Source organism: Symsagittifera roscoffensis, chromosome 4 (assembly GCF_963678635.1).
Source record: "Symsagittifera roscoffensis chromosome 4, txSymRosc1.1, whole genome shotgun sequence".
NCBI classification, from domain to species: Eukaryota; Metazoa; Xenacoelomorpha; order Acoela; family Convolutidae; genus Symsagittifera; species Symsagittifera roscoffensis.
In genome coordinates, this window is record NC_087065.1 from 39,027,286 (window position 1) to 39,047,430 (window position 20,145).

Sequence of the window (20,145 nt, forward strand, 5' to 3'; positions counted from 1 at the left end):
ATAAATGATGTCTTGTCTGCTTGATTTTTGATATCTGGTTACATTCATTTCAATAGATTGTCATCATGATAATTTTCAGAAATCTTTTCCTTATGCTACTATGAACGCTCGTCCAGGCCCTTCTGCCAAAGAAAATTCAGCCAATTTAAAATTCAGACAATTCAGCCAAAAATTGGAAGACAATTCAGCCAGAGAGAATTCAGTCAATAATAGTGACCACCGGCGACCGTAAACCGAGAAATAACTCAAAATCCGACCTTTTTTTCGAATCTAGCGTTTTGAAAAATAGCTTGAATTATCTCAGGCCGCCGAATTTTCTGAATTTCAAATCGTCTTCGGCCAAATTGTCTGTGCGTCTAATGAAAGATCTTGGATCTATCGTTGTACTTAACTGTGCAATAAGAAATGGCGCTGCAAGCGGGTCAAGTATTTTGTTGAGTTGTTCTCCTTGTGATTTTGTTTTTTTCCTTGGTATTTACTGAGAAAATGTCAAAAAATTATCACCCTTCGTAATAAAATTAAAAAGTTATTTACATTCATTTTACTTTTTGTAAAAAAAAAATGAAAGGTTATTCATGTTTTTTTTTCAATTTTATGGCTCTTAGATTGTCCAGCCTTTTTAATCGATTTTTTTTTATTTTTGGTTGTGCGAACGGCTGTGTGTATCATATTTTTCAAGGTTTATGCAATTTAGTTTGTTTTTTCGATTAACTTTTTTTTGTCAATAACTGACTTCTTTACACCAGCAAAGCTTTGTGTTATAGTTTGACCTCTCTTTTTTCAACCTAAGTCGCAAACATTGTTGCAAAAAAGTGTTCATTTTGCAAGTGATCGCTTTGATCAATAACCAGTTATTAAGTGCAGTCAATGCTGAAGATACTAACACAGACTATTATATTATACTATTATATAACACAGACTATTATAATAGCACTTTAAATTAAAGGTATTATGAATCTGTAGCGTAGATTTAGGGAGCAGACCCACAACAAAATAAAAGGGTTTGAACCTGGGCAGAGTCGGATGTTTTTAATCAACTTTTTCGTACACTAGCTAAAATGCGTCCGCTCTTTAAATTGAGGCATTTTAGTTGGTAAAACTCTTTTTTTTTCTAACTGACTGGGGCTGCTAATGTGTTATAATTGGCGTGCATCACTTAACTAATAAGTAGACTCGTAACTGGCGTGCGTCAATTAAAAAATTTCGGTGACTAAAAGTTTTACACATTCAATTTTCCCCAGTAGCGTTATCGGTCATATTTTTGCTTGTGTATGCGAAGTGCAACTTCGCCTCTGTGTAAAAGTTTGGTTTTCACAGTTTCATTGCCTTCTAGCTTCTATTGTTTGGAGTGGTAGCCTTTTTTTCTTGTCTGGCCTTAAGCAAGCCCAAAAATTTTGTCCAGTATCTGTTTATCGTTTTTTGTATCTTCAGTTTGTTGCATTTTTTCGGAGCACTTTCTTTGAATCAGTCAAAAATTGTTTCCAGATTTTTAATTGTTTTAATTCGTTTTAGGAAAGTTTCTTTTTTTCACTTTGAGAACAAATTCTATTTTTTTTTCAAATGAATACTATGTCAGCGTTGAACTGTCTCCGCTCCTGTAAATTGAATTTATGTTTTATTTTGGCAGCGATAACTGATTGCGTGATTTGAGAAACAAATCTTATGTTAGTATTTTTTGTATTTTTTTCACAAATTTTTGCCGTAGTGTTATTTTTTGCCTTCTTTGCATTCGCTGCAGTGCAGCCCAGTTAAAACCTCAGTTGAATTCAATTTGAATTTCGATGCAAAAAAAATTTATACTTTTTTATAGATCAGTTAAATTACAAACGCTACTTATGGGTTGCTATAATGCTTATTCAACCATTCTAATGGCATCCCTCCAGCTCACCTAAGATGCAATAAACGGCACTTCAAAAAGTTTTCTGATAGCAAAAAATAGAGAGAAAATATCTTTTCACTATCTCAAACATAAAGTTTAAAAATTTGCTTGAAAAAACTCAACTTCAGTCATAGAGAAACTTTCGTTGAAAATCAGATTTTCTGATGTGATAGGTTTTTCCTAATGATTTAAAGGTGATTGTTTTCTTAATTGTCTTAGAGTTAAAGATTATATCTAGAGAAACAAATTCTCCTACGATACATCACTCCATTAAAATTTCTTACTTTGCTATAGTGATTTTCACTTTGGTCACTAAAGTTGAATCTTTTGTATAGCATGACTCTGAGTGAGGTACTTGAAACTCGTAACAAATTTTAATTTTCACCAGCCGACGTAATATCTTTTTGAACCCATTATTTTTACCAAGTTATTCAACTTCAAGAAAGGATGTATCGTTAACTTATTTCCTGTTTTTTTTTTCAATCACACGGCTTATATCATCATAGAAAAGTGCAGCAATAGATATACTTTTTAAAGCGCTCAATTTCATCGTGTCTTTTTCAAAAATGACAACCTCACAGTTTTTAAGAGAAATAGAAAAATCATTATTAAACAACGGAAAAATAAGAGGTCCAAGTATGCTCGGTTGTTTTCCGTTGCTTCAATAACTGATTATTTCCGAAAGACAACCGCTTCAAGTTTAATTAAATTTTCCCCGATAACCCGTTTTTTTCCATTTTATCAGTGGGTATTATATGGCGTACTGTATCGAAGTACTTTTTTGAAATCAACAAACAACCGGTCTAAAGTTTTTTCGTCAATAGTTTCCCGCATAAAAGTAGTTATTTGAAGGATACATGACCTTGTTTTGCTGTTTTGCCGATATTCCATATTGTTCAAATAAACATATCACTCTATTGAAAATCAACTTTTTGTCGTTTTTGGTCGATAGTTATTTGCGGTTTTTGGAGCCATGTTTATGCAAAGGAACAATTTTATTATTTTTTAATTTTCAGGAAAAACACCTTGTTAATGCACAAGTTAGAACAATGCACTTATTAGAACAATGTACCAAGAGTGGACTGATTCAATAGGGCATATTGGTCGCTGATATAGCGCTTCAGAGTGTTACCATTATTATTAGTGGTCAAATCAAAGCCAACTAAAAGCGTCTTTCTGCTGTTTCGATGCTTGGGTTGCATTCAAGTCAAAATTGAAATTCCCGATAAAAGATAGTTCTCCTTCAGTAATTTAAATTGCTCAAGGAAACATCAACAACTACAAAAAACCGATTCCAACGATGTTGGACGGTAAATTAAGCATAATTTAAAGAGGGCAGTGTTGTTTTGTTTGGTTGTTAACTCAAAATACTCTTGGGGATTATCAAATGTCAAATTCTTTTCTTCGTTTCTGTCTGTACAAAAATGCTACACCCTCTTCTTTTTTGTTTTACCATTTATAGTTATTAATTACAACAATCCACCAAACATGAGGTATTGTTGAGTCATTTTCGGAAATCCACGTTTCACATAAAACTAATAACCTTCGAGTATAATAATTGAAGCAACAAGTGTTTATAAGTGGTTCTAACGGCTCCGCAATGATTGCACATTCACGAAAAAGTTTTAATTCACTATTCTGGAGTTCATTCTCAGAGCCGCCGCATTCACAACTCAACACATATCTGAAAGTTTGCACAACCCAAATTTTTAAAGATCCATTATCAAGACGTCAGAAAAATTCTTGTTGTTTATATATTCTGCATCCTGCGAATTACACAACACAATATTTCAAGGATTCATTTTCAAGAAGTCAGGAGCATTCTTGTTGTTTATATATTCTGGATTAGGCAATTCGTTCCGTAGGGCTCGAACATGGTTCAACAGCCCAATAGGATCTGACGTATTTTGCGCTAATTCCGCCAGTAATTTATAAGTTTTTATATCAGGATATATTTACCGAGCTCTTTTCAATGTTTCATCACGATGTTTTCGACCAAGAATAGACTAATTTGTTTTAGGCATATTCAAGTTTGGTCTGGCTACAGAGTTTGTTCCTGGATAGTGCCTGATTTCACGAGCTTAAAGTTTTGCATCCTAACTTTTTGTAAATATTTCTTCAGCATCCTTAGTACCGACTAAATTATGCCTTCAAAACCGCCATTTTGATTCAAAGTTAGTGCTTGCGGAACACCATCATAAATAACTGTATAAATACCCAGTGCCCTGGACTAATCAAAAAGATTCGAATCTTTCTTAGTCAGACGTTTCATACGAGCAATTGTTTTGTAATGGGGAACCAGTATTTTCCCCCGTAAACATTTTTTCTTACACTCTTCTCTCTATTCACTTCTTTTTTTTCTCCAGGCTCACTTTTTTATTGACTTCTTCAAGATTTTTTCCCTTTTCCAGATTTCTTTTAGTTTCCAGGTCCTTTTCCTAAAGTCTGGTGTCTAGCCTCGGCCCGACCTTGTTTTTTTTTCAGCATGCATGCAATTGCATTCTTTTTCGGTAAGTTTTGAGCTGCCGGAATTTTGTATGTCTGCTTCAGTTTTATCGGTTAGTTCCTATTTCACGGATTGTGTTTGGGCTGTATGCAGCTTTTTTGCTGTTGCACTTGCGATTGTGTTCATTGTAGTTAAAGGACGGTACTAGAAAGACTTATTTTTTTTGTAGAAAATCAGTTTTGTTTCTCGGTTCAACTGGCTCAAAGGTTTTCGTATTCTCGCACTAATATGTTTGGTATCAACCAACTTTCATTGTAATTTCTCAGCGAAGGACTTGAAGGATTCAAACCAAAAATTATAAACTCAGGTTTTTTCGGCTCAAATGGTGTCTGCTTTGTTTCCTCTTTATTTTTTTGTTCCGTTGTTATTTTATTAATAAATTGTCTGACATGTTTGCTTAGAATGAGGTAATTTAGAAGCTAATTTGACATAAACATTTTCAATTTTTCAGGTGCTAAGTCACATTTTTGCTCTAATTATTTTCCATGAAAACTTGTTAAAGCTTCTTATCAGGCATCTGCTTTTCCCGAAAAATTTTTTCCAACAATTTTTGATTAATTTCAATATCTGTCAATAGAGCATATTGGTCATTGATATTGTACTTCAGAGTAACGTTAGGGTTTGAACTAATACGGGGTCAGCACGTTTAAGTGTTGACTGTAACTATTGTTGCTTCACTGTTTTTTTTAACAATCAAAGCAAAATAAGCTGGTAAAAGAATCGTCTTCCTTTCGTTTTGTTTCTCTAGTTGCATTCCAGTCAAATTGAAATCTCCCCTAATGTATAGTTCTTCTTCAATGTCTCAAATTGCTCAATGAAAAATCCAAATTTACAAAAAAAAAGTAAACTGATTTCAACGATGGTGGACGATAAATTAAGTGGAACCAGTTCTTAACTAGTCTTTATGATTGGAGATAAATAGAATTATATTATTGATAAAACTATCACTATAAAATTTTAATAACTAACCAATCATATTCCATCTCCAACATTGACACTTATTTGTAACTGCTGAAACTACTTGCAGTTTCAGTACCAGAACAATTTGAATAAATCTTAGACTACAGTTGTTCTCCTTTTGGACAAGCTCCAAGACTAACTCGCAAATATCAGTATACACTAGATCTCTTGAGACTAGGAGATATAAGAGTAAGATTAAGATTGGTATTAGACTAAGAAGTTGCACGAATCTATCCGGCCGAAAATAATATAGCGTGACGAACAGACGGTGTACCTTATCTGAAAATACTCTATGAGAAAGCTACGATTGCAATGATTGCACATTTATCATCATTCATGAAAAAACAAATTTTAATACACTTTTCTGGAGTTCATTCTGAGTGCCGCCACCATCTGAAACGTTACACAACACAATTTTTCAATGATCCATATGCAAGACGTCAATTGGATTCCTGTTGCTTATATATTCTGCATCAAGCCAATTTTTTGCCTGGTTTGAACAAAGTTGAACAGCCTAATATGATCTGACGTATTTTGCGATAATTCTGCCAGTTATTTATCATTTTTCTCTTATAATATCAGGTGATATTTGCCGAGCTCCTTCAATGATTCATCAGGATGCTTTCGACCAAGAATAGAATGATTCGTCTCAGGCATTTTCAATTTCAGTCTGGCTACAGAGTTTGTTCCTGGATTAGTTCCTGATTTGTTGAGCTTAAGGTTTTGCCCCGTAAATATTTCGTCGGTATCTTTTGTATCGACTAAACTATGTCTTCTATAACCGGGCTTTTGATTTGCAATTACCACTTGCAGAACACCATTATAAGTATTTGCGTATGTACCCAGTCCTCTGGACTAATTATTAAGATTCGCATCTTTCTTAGTGAGACGTTTCATAATACTCTTAGTCAGATATTTCATAATACCTCCTACTCACGCCAAGAAGAGGAAGGCAGGCCTTCAAATTGTACTCAGTGATGTCTTGTCCCATAATTTTGTTGAATAAATTCAAGACATCCCTAACAATATTGCGTTTTTGAACTTTGAAATACGTCATTTTTGATCTATTTTTTGCTTTGGCTGAAAGTGCAAAGCAACAGAGTAACAACGGACCATTCTTCGAGTCATTATTAACTTTGAGTCAAATTGATAATGGTGCCTGTAAGTTTAAAAAAGATTTTTTTTGCTGATGAGTAGAAAACTCATTTTACAGTCGTTTACTTAAGATTTTTTAAAAAAAATTTTGCCTTCCACTTTTTCTGCATTGCAAGTAATGTGAAACTTTGCTTCTTTTCTGGGTCAAAAAATGCAGTCAATCTTTTTCAAAATAATTCTCTTACCCAAAGATTGCAAAATTCAAGCTAATTTTGCCATGGGCCGGCAAACGAATAATTCATCTTATATCATGAATTAAATATTAGCTCAATTGTTGATAATTTTGAACAAATGTGAGTTTTTATTTGGCGGTTTGATACTTTTGGGCAACTGTTTTTATGACTTAGTTGTCTCGTCTTTTCAGCAACAGCGTGTCTGCATCATCTCTGCTGGAACTCGCCGCATCTCTTCGCCAAGTGTTCATCATCGTGTGTCACTCGCCAGCCATCAACGAGAGTCTAAGAGCCAAGAGTTACCTGCCAATCATCTACCCTGCCAAGTTGCACCTGCCGCCGATTGGGCTGGGAGTGCATGGGCTAACCACAGTACCTGGTTATAACAGTGGCTCTTGGTGGCATCATGGAAACCATTTTTCTTACCTGGTTTGTTTTTTAATCACCATAAACTCCTCCAACCCTTTGCTACCTAATAAACAATATCAAGCCCTAGAACTTGTTAATCAAATTGGTAAGCATTCAAATTGATGACAAAAAAAGCGCATTTCTACTGCAAAGGATTGTTATGATGATCCGTTTTGCGTGGAGGATTGGTCCATAAATTCCATCATTTTGGGCATATGCAGCCTTGTTCGCAATTTTTCCCACACTACAAATGCGTTGAAAGTCTAGCAGGGTATGGACCCTTAACTGCTGACAGGCTGTCTTCAATCACAGATCAACCTAGTATCACCTTATGTTACTTCACAGTATGTCGAAAAACCGTCACAGACGAACGTTTTCAAAAAATGTAATTGTGTATTTTAGTGAACTTGGCTTGCGCAAAATTAAGAAGTTTTTTCTCGTGTTTTAAGAGTTCCGGAAAAAACCAATTGTATCAACTACAGAGATTTTTTGCCACCATTTGTCCCAATAATTATATATTTTGCTTGTCTCTGTTTTTTCTAGAGCCTGTGTGATAACCCAGCTTTGGTGAAGAAAGCCAGCAAATTCTGCTACGGCTGTCATGAAAGCGCCAAACCTCAGTAAGTGACCACCAGTAAAAATACATATACCTTTGCGTCACCAAACAGTCTTTATTCTTTTATGATCAAATAAATGTAGCTTTTTTGAAAAAGGTGTTATCGAGTTTTTTGGAGTACGCGAGTACATCTAATCTACATTCAAAGTAATTTCTTGACTATATGTTAAAAGTTCATTCGAGTATGCAAGATTTATGTAATCGCGACGCTCTGTGGTTTTCAAATTTTATCTCCAATTGCTTTTATATTAGATGACAATGATACGTATCTTCTTAAAACATACTAGTCATCAAAAAACATAATTTTTGACAGAACATCTTTAGCCGCTAATCAAATGAGTCCGCACTTTGTAAAAAGCACTCAATCGTGAACTTAAAACTATGTACCCGATTTGTGTCAAATTGATGAATTTCATTGCGTTATCGAAAATATCTTCTTGAATATTTTATTTGCTATGGTGGTTTTTGATTTACCCGCTACAGTTACGATTGATCCTTTGGATGGAGATCTTCCCGTTCCCCAAAAAGTGCTCAGGTAGATATGTAAACCTACATGAATTTTGAGTAGTGCTACACAATGTCTTGCAGCAAAACATAAACGGTACAAAATTAGAGTTGAAACCGTTTTCCTCGAAGCCGTTGAACACAGAGTAACATGAAAAAAAAAAAACGTTCAGCTATCATTGATATATTGATTTGCCGGGCATGAAAATTCTGCGCAACATTTTTATTTAAACTCTAGCATGCACTGGGGCATGCGACCTTTCGGTTGTTTCCAGTTCAAATTTCTCCTCTTTAATTGAAGTTAAAATTTATGGGTTGTTTTTGATTGTTAAAAGTTGACCCATGTAAAAAACGAAAGGTTCGTCCGCACAAAACAATCCATGTAAGTATTCTTTTCTACCATTCTGCCTTTTACGCTTATTTTTTTCAAATTTTAGTAGCTAATGAGGTCTAACCGGAATGTTAATAGTTTAAGCTTAAATAAACTACGCTATGCCTTGGTTACAAGAGTTCAACTTGCGCACTTAGCCGCAAATTGTAGCGCACTCGTCAATTTTAAACCGGCAACCAGAGACTGCTAACACATGTGTCACGATGCCACATAGCAACTATTATAAATAATTCATGTTCCGCCTTTCAAAAAACGGACGGAATATTTGTGCTTATAGGGTTTTTCCATTCGAAAAATTTCGACTTCGACTTTTTGACTAGCCTTTTTTGACAGGAAATTTTTTAATTGTGTGAAAACTAATGATGTTAATGAAGTTATTTTACCTGATGACAATGATGACATCATTTTTTGTAAAAAAAATTTAGGTTTGAAAGTTGCCACTTTGGCCAATTCGGATAAAACGCCCGATTTATTTTGAGTTGATAATGACAAAACTTAATCCGCCACAGAGACTGTTTCAAACTAAAACAAAAATTTTCATAAGCCAAGGCAAAGCCCTGAAAGCTTCGACTGCCCCTTAATTGATATCGAATAGTTGTTGCTAAAGATAATGTGGATCTACTTAACAATTACCCCCTCCAAGAACGGGGACAATTGTTAAGTAGATTAAGTTAGCCAAATTTTCGACACATCAGAATGCAGCAAATTTCAATTTTAATTACAACGCTCGTGCTAATTTACTGGTTTTATTTATTCTGCTTGAGTAGATACCATAAGGGAAGAATTGTTAAGTAGTTCCGATAATGTTTGAAAAACTATGAACTTTGGACAAGTGTGAAAAATTTATTTGTAAAAAATTAATCCGACCGATATGCTTGCTTCAATTCAATTTGGAAAGACTTTTTATAGCGGTTTATTTGACCATGCATAAATATATTGCGTTACGTTTTCAGCGTAATTAATAAAACTTTCATAACGCGAACAAATCAACCCGGAGCGCTTAAATCAACCCGGAGCATGACCAAGTTGACAATTTTCAAATCCCCAGAACTAGTCTGATCATTCAGGGCTTTGCCTTTATACGTCTTGGCGTATTTTATAGCTAAACACATCAATGCAAAGTATCATTTAAAAATTTTGGTTTTGGTGTTCTGGCTTTCGAAGAAAGTGAGGAATATATATGCCCGTGGTGGCTTTTTTTATTCAGACCGATGTTAGAAAGTTTGACTGCGCATTGACATCGCTCCGGAAGTTTTGGGATGCTAAAGCAACGTTCTCGTTCAGTTTCATTTGATAAAGTATTTCAAAGAGAAAAGGATTCAGTACAGTTGTTTTTGACGCCGTGCTTACTCTTTTTTGATGTATGCTTTTGCTTTTGGAATAAGAATCGTATTCGAATTTTTTTTAGGAGACTTTACATTATTAGTCCTCGTTAGCGCTCTAGTAACGTTATATAGCGTAGAAATACATCCCACCTAGGCAATGTAAACACTGTGAAAATATGATATTATATGTAAGCAATGTATAAAATTTAACAGCAAATCTCTTTTGAAGCAAAAAATGCGGCGTTTTTTTCGTTTTCTCAGAATTTTTTTTATTTCGGAAGAAAAACTGTGTGCTACATGCATTGCAGCCAGCTAATTTTTCTTAATTACGGCCTGTTTTCCTAGTCTCAATGAAATCAGAGGCGGATGTCACGGATTTAAAATTTTGACTACTTAAAGGGTAAAAAGTCTTTTTTTCTTAATACGTTTTTATTCAATTTTGATGGACGAACTCTAAAACTTTTCTAAAAGCACCATTTTGAGGGGGCATTAAATTTTGGTCATAATTTTTTAAAAAACTGCATAAAAAGTACCTGATTTTTTTAAGTTAAGTTGTGATTCGCAAGAGCTCGGAGAATCAATTTGGACGATCCAAAAATTAGTGTTTGAAATTGAGGTTTTTTGATTCTGCTGGAAGTCTGTTTGTTAATTTTTTACGGTTCCTATTAGCATGCGTTATCAAAATAGAATACAGACCTTTCAAGTCTGCATCGGTTAACAACTTGTTTAACAAATCGGTTGACAACCTGATTAACAAAACCACTGAATGAATCATTTGCTCAGTTTGTTTTAATTGTATCAAAAATGAGGTACGAATGTGGCCTGTTTAGTAAGGAGGTAGCGTCCGTGCGTGATAAGACAAAAATTGTGCGCATGTTTAGCAATGAGTTGGTTTTTTTCTGGCAGAAACTTAATTTCCGGATTAATGTGTATCTGCTGAGTTTTTTCGGCTTACCTTCCATCCAAATCATGAAAGTTTTTTCTGATTGAAGCAATGCTGGAAAGCGAAGCATTTTAGTTTGTTGCTATCTCTGATTAGTCTATTTGGCCTATATGAATCCGAACATAATGCAATATACTTAATCACTTTTGATTGCGTCGTTTACTCATCTTGAAAACTATCGCTGGCTTAGTGGCAATCAATTAATTTTTTGAATGCTAATTTAACACTGTCGATTGTTTTTTTTTCGGAATATTTTTCTCAATTTAAACATCATTAGGGACAAACGCACAAATACGTTGTAACATAAACTATTTCGGCATATTAGTTTTGTCGCTTATTGCGCAACGAGCGAAAATAAAAAGTTGTTCCGGATTCCACAAGTGTAAGCGGATTTTGTAAACTAGTAGTAGTTTTCGAAAAAAATAAGCAGATTTTGCAAAATTGTAATGTATATTGTAATAATTTATTTAGACCCAGGAAACTTTCAGTAGATTCTGCCAACATTTAAGCGGATTACGCAAAACTGTTTTGTATAATGGGGTAGGACATATTCGTTTATAAATTCTGTAAAATGTTCTGGATGCCGCATACTTTGATCCGGGTTCCACTTTTGGAACAATTTTGAGCGATACAGTGTTTTAACTTTTTGTTTTTGGAATCAAAAACAGCAAAAATATCAAAGAAAAATAGCCTTGTTGGAAAGCCCGCGACATATCTGTTTTCAGCTTGTTGCGGAGTCAGCTGAGGACTCACAAATTATTGTTCCGACTTTCGAAGAAAATGGAATATTTATGCTCGGTGTGGTTTTTTTTATTCAGTCAACTTTCACCGATCGAAATAATAATTACAACAAAAATTTTTTGTACCCCATTATAAAATTAGTCATAATAATAAGATTGAATTAAACCAGCAAGGCGGAGATAAGTTGCTCTTAGTCATTGATAACAAAGTTAGTAAAATAAACTTCAAAACCATGACTCTGGATAAATCGAGTATTTAATTGTTAGTAGTTTGTCAACCAATAACACGTTCAAATTCTTTCTAAAGGTTACAGGTTCTTAAAAGTGATCATAGCCAGGCAATTTCTTCAATCTCGCGAGAGTGTTGGACATTTCTGCGTCAAATTTAAAAAATATATTCACAAAAATTGCTCCGTGTTATCATTGGCATTCTCAAAAACGTCTGGTTTCCTGTTCGATCTGAATCAGGGCCCTTGTCGATTGTCTAAAAATTAAATAAATTTATCGGCAACTCGTTATTAAGAATTTTATTCGGCAAAGTTAAACCATTTTAAATAACGCTAGTGAAATTGGCAACAGTTTGCTTTTATACAAGTAAAAAACATAATCTTCGTCAATCAATTCATTTTTTTTGTAACACCATTTTAAGCATCGACGTTGATATTTTTCTTTTCGCTTACATTGGTTTTTAGTCGGAAACCAAACTGGAGATGCATAAACAATTATTGATAGTATGGAACTTTTAAAAAGCGAAACCCGAACAGAGCTACTCAGTGAGTTTGGTCAAGATCTTCTGATGTAATTAAATTGCATGTTTGCTTTCTTAAGCCTTTCGGTGATGTGGTATATCCATGACGTTTTCAAATTGCACCAAAACCCACGGTTTTCCAACGTGTCTTTTAAAACTATTTGTTCTCAATCAATAGATAAAAAATCGCTGAACTTTGATTTTTGAAATCTAATTTGTTCAAGTTTGTCAAAAATGAAATAAGTTTTTTTTTCTGCTGCCCAGGTGATTACTTCGTCTAAATCAGTTTGAATCGAAGAAAGGTCAAAACAATTTCCAATATTTTTTGTTTCGTCAGCATATAAAAAGGAAGGGTTGTCAATTTTTTTTGGAATATCGTTTATATATATATATATATATATATATATATATATATATATATATATATATATATTGAAGATATTGACTTCTTGAGTTAATGTAAAAAGATATTTCACCTCCGATTATTTTTTTGTAAAGTTCTGGGGATTGGAAAATTGCCAAATTTGCCATGTTCTGGACTAAATTATGCGCGCTTTGAAGAGCTTATTCATAATGCTGAGAGCGTAACGCGAATTACTTATGCGTGGTGAGTTATCCCGCTTAACAAAATTGTTCCAAATTGAATTGGGGCTAGCTAATTGAGGTCGTATTAATTTCGTACGACTCAAAATTTTACTTTTTGATATTGTCCAAAATGTATAGGTTTTCAAAGTTTTTTTCTCCCAAAAACTATTCGATATGAATTAAGGAACAGCCGGAACATTCAGAGCTTTGCCCTGATAAACGAGCAGTCTTGTTCTGTCTAGCGTCGTTTTATAATGTAGGTTGTTTTCCGACTTAGTGGCCTTCGCCTCCTTTTTTTTAAGTTTGAGTTGCATTGCAATAGACGCGAAGCCTGCTTTGCCTCTGTGCTACAAATCTTTTATTTTTAAACTATAATTCAAAATTGATTTTCAGTTGGCACGAGGAGAAATATCGATATCTTGGCAGTGGCTACAAGGTCCCCAAAAGTGCCCTCTCCCGCAAGCGGCTTTCCCAGTTAGATCAAGTGATCTTGTCGGGCGAGGATGGGGATCAGAGAAAGGGGGTCAAAAGTGCATTTCACCACAGGAGGAACACTATGGGTGGGTAGCTCTCTACTTTTTGATGACACATGTCACATGCATCAAAGAATAAGGTGTCTGAAGCAGATTGGTAGAAACTTCTCAGAAATTGAAAGCGATAGTCAAAACTCTATTGGTGATTATTTTAGTCTTAAGTCCACTGCCTCTCATGTTAGTTCTATTTAAAATTGATGGTCGCTTTTCGTTCTAAAGACACAAAGACGAAATGATATTAATTGGTTTTAGTTCTGATCCTCTGCGGAAACGCTCAGCTGAATTGCATAACATTATTTAGAATGTACTTAAATTCAATATATTTTTGGTCTCATTCAAACCGTCTTAGAAAAAGTTTGAAGCTCTTCAACAGTTTGAGAGGATAATTTTTCTTAATAATTGAAAAAACTTCAAGGCTTGACGTTGAATTTGAATATCATTTCAAATATGATTTTGTAACATTTTTCAAATGCGTATACTCAGATTTTGAATTCTCCGGGCTCACGTGATGTCAGCTTACTCTTTGGGCAAAATCAGTTTTGAAGGTAGTTGCTTTAAAAAACCATCGAATTGTTTTTGGATTCGCCTAAAGTTGCAGAAGCGCAGCTCACAGTTATCAAACCCCTTATTTCAAATACTATTCGTTTCAGCCGTCCACAGGACCACGCCTAACATCTTCGATCCTAGAAAAGATTTGACCTCATCGTTCTACCATGACGTGTCTTCGCAGGCTAGTGGCGATCAATTCAAAATAGTCATATGAAATAATTGAATATGAAATAATTCCATTTTAATGTCTAACTGTTTTTTAAGGGGAAGCATGCGCAAAAAAAATCAAGTATTTTTTCGAAAATTATTGAAAATTAATTTTAAAAAAATGATGTATTTGTGATAAAATGGTCAGCATAAAAAAGATCGACTGGTTTTTTATTATCAAAATCCGCTGTACAAAAAATTTGAATTTTTCAATTTGAACCAAGAATTGTTTTAGGCTCTGTCCGAGGAGAGAGCAGGAGGTTTGAGCTCTTCTGTCGAAAGAGGGAGACAGCAGAAGAAGCATGTGGTGAAGATACCTGCTACTCTGTCACATAGGGAGAGGCCACTCACGAGGCACAGCCCAATAGTCGAAGTTGACTCAGGTGGGCAAGGAGTCAATCGTTGTGCTGACGTGACGGCACATGCTACTTTTGAAGTTTTGCCGTTTTTAATATGCCTCCTTGTAGCTAATTTCGATTTTTTCCTACCTCTTCCTTTAAAAATTAGTTTACCGGTGGCAGAATGTAATGAAGTTTTGCATGGTGACAGATGAACGCTTCGGAACACATTTGTTTTCATACTACACTTGATAATTTCAAGCATTTAGGCATAACTGTGTAACGCTTGAATGAAAATGGAAATGTTGAGTGCTAGTCTTTGATTGATTTAGGGGCATGAACGGGTCTGTATACCCTCTACCTCAGGATTTTCTCACCCTCGCTAGCCTTTTTTGACGCCAACTTTTTGGTGCCCGATTCTGCAATATAGCCTGGGGCAGATTTAGGTGTAGGGTAGGGGAAATTTTTTGAAGTTTTTACGACATTCTTTTTTGCGCAAACAATTCTAAATGTTTTTACGAAGGCACCTCGGGCAATTCTTTCGTCAAAACTTTTCAAAACTGTTGAGCAGAAACGATATTTTTGGTCTGTTTTTTTTGTAAAGTTCGCTTGTGGCGCTGAAATTGTTGGCCAAAAAGGGTGCTTACAGTAATTTGAGAGACCCCAGAAAATCAATTTCGGTCGACATGTAAAAGATGGAGAAAATATTTGAACAATTTTTGAAAATGCACCCCTCCCCCTCGAGACAATCCTAATTCCGTCCTTGATTTTAGAATTTGTAAAGAGCTTGTGAAATATTTCGAAAGTTGTCTTCAAAAAAGGCGCAACCAAGAATGAATGATCGTTCAGAAGCTTGATTGTATTTTCGTAGATCTGCATTTTGTATTCTCTTAGTTACTTATTTAGTTTCTTTAGTTCAACTGCATGTTTCTTGATTTCTTTTCCCACAGGGTTCCACAGTCCAAGAACCCCACGTCGCCACACCACTTTTGGGACCACTCCCACAATCGTATCTGCTCGGAACACATCGAGCGTGAACAAATACAACAGTGGCGAGTTCGGGTGGTCCATACGACTAAGAAGCAGCCGAAGTCTCAAGTCGCTGAGAACAAACACTTCTGAATGGTCAGATTACGAGGATGAGAATTGCAGTTGTGAAGGGGATAAAAATCACTATGATGGGCAGCATTTACGCCCTCGTGCCCAGTCTGTTTTTTACTGGGACTCATCGATGGGCTTGCCCAGTCGCAGGCGACCTCTTACAGGCGCTAAAGGTTCATTCATTTCACCATTTTCGGCTTAAAAATTCTATACATATACCGTTGGGGTTTTAATTCTCAATATGAATCAGAAAAAAGGCAAATTCGGCTGAAACGTTTGGTTAACTATCAATTAACTTGGTTCTTCAATATTGTTTTTAATATATATTTTTTTGAAGTTTCAAGTTTTTTTAAATTCTTTTATTCCGCAAATTTCAATGTATTTGAAAGTAAATAAATGGTTAAATGGATAAATGGTTAAAAGCAACATTTGCATGACAGGTTTCAAATTTCAGCATTCTGCATGTTTAATTTCACATACTCGCATCTCTCTGATTGTAGAATTCTGTCCTTTCTCTTTTCATCTTGTGTAGCTCTTCGTGAGAAGTCTCCCGTAGCTGTGAATGAAGTAGCTGACACTCACTCGGTCACTGAACTAGATGAGCCCCCTCATTGTGACCCCCACGAGTACTTGCGGGAGGGGGGAGCTATTAGGAGACCTACTTGGTGCAGGTTGATTTCTGAAGCCGACAAAAAAGAGGAACCAAATGATGGTTTGTATGCAGTAGCACTTTAGTACTAGTTCAATGCTTCTATTTTGGACGAAGTGCTCTGACACGTTGCATCAATGCGCTATAACTTTGAGCGGGTAGCGCGTGCCCACAAAACACGTTTTTATGGCCTAAACTTCCATGCAGAGCTTAAAAAGGCCATAGTTTCAAAAGAACTCTTAAAATTATCTGTGGCGCAGATTGCTGGTTGCTACACTAGATCATTGTTTGTTTTCGATCATTGAAAAATTACCGAGTATCCTCTTTGAAAAATTGAAAAATTACCGGGTCTCTTTGGATATAACTGAATCTGAATCAAATTCGGAAAACTGTTAGGGAAAACTATTTTTGCAAATTCTTGTTTGCGGCCGCAAAACAATATTTGTTGAGTTGATGCTGGCTGTCTTCTCTTTACTCTCCAGGATATCCTACTCGATGAGCAGTACTGCTCTTTAGGATCTCCCTCCAGGCATAATATATTGCTTTTGGCGTTGTATATGTAGCTGGTAAAATATTCAAATTCAAATATTCATATCGGCAGTTAATCTGAGTAAAGTTATTATCTAATGGTATATATGTTATTGCGCGTTCCAAGGTCGTGCCTATATGCCTCGATTCGCGACCAATATTCGACACTTCCAAACTGCTATGACCAAAGTTTAGTATTTTCAGACTTTTCAGACCAACCGCGGAAACGTTTTTGTGCAAACGGCACCAACGAGGGAAAAAAACACGGAAAAAAGACAAAAAAATTCCGAAATGGGACAATGATAGCCGTTTGATGTGCAAGTATCACAGACGGTTCCGACCATAATCATAACAAAATAGAAAAAAAAACTTTTTGATTTTCTTGAAATCAGTGACGGTTTTAGTGGACGGTGCGATTCGAGAATTTTGCGATCGCGTAGAGAATAATTTATTTAGGCATCATCAAAAATTTAGTTTCAAAAACGAATATCAAACAAAACATGAAGAAAAAATAATGTTTTTTTTTTTAATTTTTCATTTTTTTGTACAATAGCTCTTTAACTTTTCTTTAACATCCAAACTAGTTTTCTTGATATTGATATCAAGTTTTGCGAGCCTAAAAAATTTTTTTAAAATTAATTTGCATATAATGAGCGTTTCTCGATAACATTTTTTGCTCGGAATTGAGCTAAAAACAAAATTTAAACATGTTTTTCACAACACTGGGAGAATTTTTTGGAATTTTTTGATGTCGTTGAATCACGACTGAAATGGTTTTAACTTGATATACCACTCAATTCTCTCCGATGAGTATTTGTGGTAGCTAATTTTGAGTGAAGAAGAAGAAGAAAAAAGAAAAAATCACACCCGAATACAAAGTTGTTCCCATTTTTCAAGCGTCGGATCAATAAAGTTATCGACAAAAAGACGGCCGTTGGTTTTGTGAAAAAAAAAAACAGAATTCTTAAGCAAAGACTAAAAAGTCCTTTTTCTTAGTATTAACTTCGATAAAAAAGGACCAGAATAACAATAAATCAGTTTTTTTACAGAGTTAACAGACTTAACAGAGTAACAAATACAAATCCAAAACTAGCTCGAAGGAAACAAAACTGTCAGAGGTTGGCGCAAAAAAAGAAAAACTCTGTGCGACAGTCGAGATTGCGAGAAACATCTATGACAAGGACTGTCAGTTTTTGCCACCTATGCATCTATTTCTTGTTTTAAAAAAATGAATTATTGAATTATTTCTATGACCTATCCAATTTCTATTTGCTCACAATTTGATTATTTTAAGTAATGAGTTAAAGCACGCTTCCGTATAGCAAGTAGCAATAATAATTAGGCAGAAAAACTTAGGCCGAATAAAAAAACTTTGGTAGAATACGGCGTGAGATTTTTGTCTGGCAAATTTAACAACATATTGGTTAGGCAGTATGCAACTAACTGTCTCGGTTCAAACAACATAAAATCAATCAGCAAAAACAATAAGATAAAAGACCGCAGTCGCGCCAACGTGTTAAAAGGTTGCCTACAGAAAGTGGGTATCCTTACAAAATATAGAGCTAATTTTTGCCGTTGAAGCGGCCAAGAGCACCCACCGGTGGCCTGAAACTGCCAGTTGGCTTAGTAGTTTTCGACCGCTTTCGCGTGCAACCTTCAACTTCCATTTTTCAAGCAATTAAACTCATTTAAAGCGATTTGCATGTGGACCGATATGAAGTTGTAAGCTTGTTGCTAAGTGACCGCCCCTTACTAAAAAGAAAAAAATTCTTATTGTAAAGTAGAATAGTTTAAGAGGAATCAAGAGTCTCAAAATGAACTCAGTAGTGATAACCAAAAGCACTGAAAACATTTTCGCGCTCTTTTTCCTTTCCCCCTACCTGCGAGCTTTACAAATGAATTTTTGTTCACAGTCGCCTAATATTGCAGTTTTTTGTTCAATATTTTATTAGGTTATATCTTTTTCTTGTTGTATCCAACAGATGTCAATCGTTTTTCACTGCATTTTGCAGACAAGTTGCGAGACAAACTGCGAGACAAAAGTCTTTGGCTGGTAACAGGTTTGATATTTTTTGTCGTTTTGTTTTTGTGTCGACAGAGTGATTTCCGAGCACATGAAAAAATACTGAAAAGACTCTATGGTGCCTATAATGGCTAAAATTTCCGTGCCTCTGCTTAATTTTTGAAAATATGACAAGTGGTAATTATTTTATGAGAAAGGTGTTTTTTTTTGGCGCGCACTTTTATTTCGAAATTTTTGAGCAGAAATTTAGATATAAAGTCTCGGCCAAAACGGATGTCAGGAAAAGGAATCAAAGGGGGTTCCTTTGGGTGCTGAAGAGGTCGAAAGTGTGTGTCGGGAGGGGTAATTTTTTGGCGTACGCTGCGCCTTCCTCTTTAATCTACGCCTGGTTGAAAACATTATATTGTGAACTTTTTTCATTGACTTTGAAACCATTGCGATAAGCAAGGGTACTGCACTCGGGTACTAAGATTTCCCCTTAAATAACTCTGTTCTTGGGACTCATTTCCTTGAAGGACTCATGACCTTTGCATCTGGACTCGTTTCCTCATAGCAACCAATTTACCGGTACAGAAGTATTTTGTGCTTGTTGGGATTTTATATACCTGTTCAGTTCAATTTTTTATGTCGTTTGTAATTTAACCAACTTGATTTGCAAAGGTTTCGTGGTTTGTTCTTCTCCTTCATTTTGGCTTGATAGGTTTTGGTCTATGTTATATCGGTATAGATTAAGACCATTTATCCATGGGGGAAAGGACCAACACAAGAGCTGTACAGCTCATCACGGCGTCCAGCTGTTGTGCCCCTGTTTAAGAACTACATGCAATTTTTTTGGTTATTTTTTGGGTTGGGTTATGTTGCTTCACCCTCAAGCAACTAGCACGGATCATGGTGGGCCTCGAACATCCGACCTTTCGATTGAGAGGCGGAGACGTAAACAATTGACCACCGCTCCCCAATAGTAGCTTCATTTGTTTCATTTAAGGGGCGAACAAAGTTTTTTTGTGTGTGCGTTGAGAGTGAGGGAGACTTAATAAACTTTAAATATCTTGCTGATTTTTTTCAGCGTAAAGGGTTTCCTCTAAGGTTTTTTTGGCTTTGCTAACGCTCGGTAAATTTTCTTTTGATGCGAACTTTCCATTCTGTTGTCTTTGCTTGTTTTCGTTTCAAAACTAGCCCAATTCATTTTGATAGATCTAGTTTTGACGACTTTTTTTTCTTTTTTTTTATTTAGCGGCTTTCTTATTTTGTATCGCAAAAGCTCATCTTTGCCTGTGTAACAAA

The 20,145-nt window shown here is 35.3% G+C and overlaps 1 protein-coding gene across 3 annotated transcripts in view; it reads left to right on the forward strand.

The window, feature by feature from the left end:
- Positions 1-20,145, forward strand: part of LOC134843867 (uncharacterized) — a 42,248-nt gene that overhangs the window by 3,077 nt on the left and 19,026 nt on the right. Inside the window, exons 2-8 of one of the 3 annotated variants that reach the window (XM_063860178.1) lie at positions 6,865-7,102; positions 7,625-7,701; positions 13,327-13,493; positions 14,117-14,196; positions 14,458-14,605; positions 15,511-15,834; positions 16,194-16,373. In XM_063860178.1, coding sequence (XP_063716248.1) covers positions 6,865-7,102; positions 7,625-7,701; positions 13,327-13,493; positions 14,117-14,196; positions 14,458-14,605; positions 15,511-15,834; positions 16,194-16,373 — 1,214 coding nt within the window. Of the gene's footprint in view, positions 1-6,864; positions 7,103-7,624; positions 7,702-7,889; positions 8,233-13,326; positions 13,494-14,116; positions 14,197-14,457; positions 14,606-15,510; positions 15,835-16,193; positions 16,374-20,145 lie in introns of those variants that run through there. The other 2 variants (XM_063860179.1, XM_063860180.1) reach the window with 2 other exon arrangements.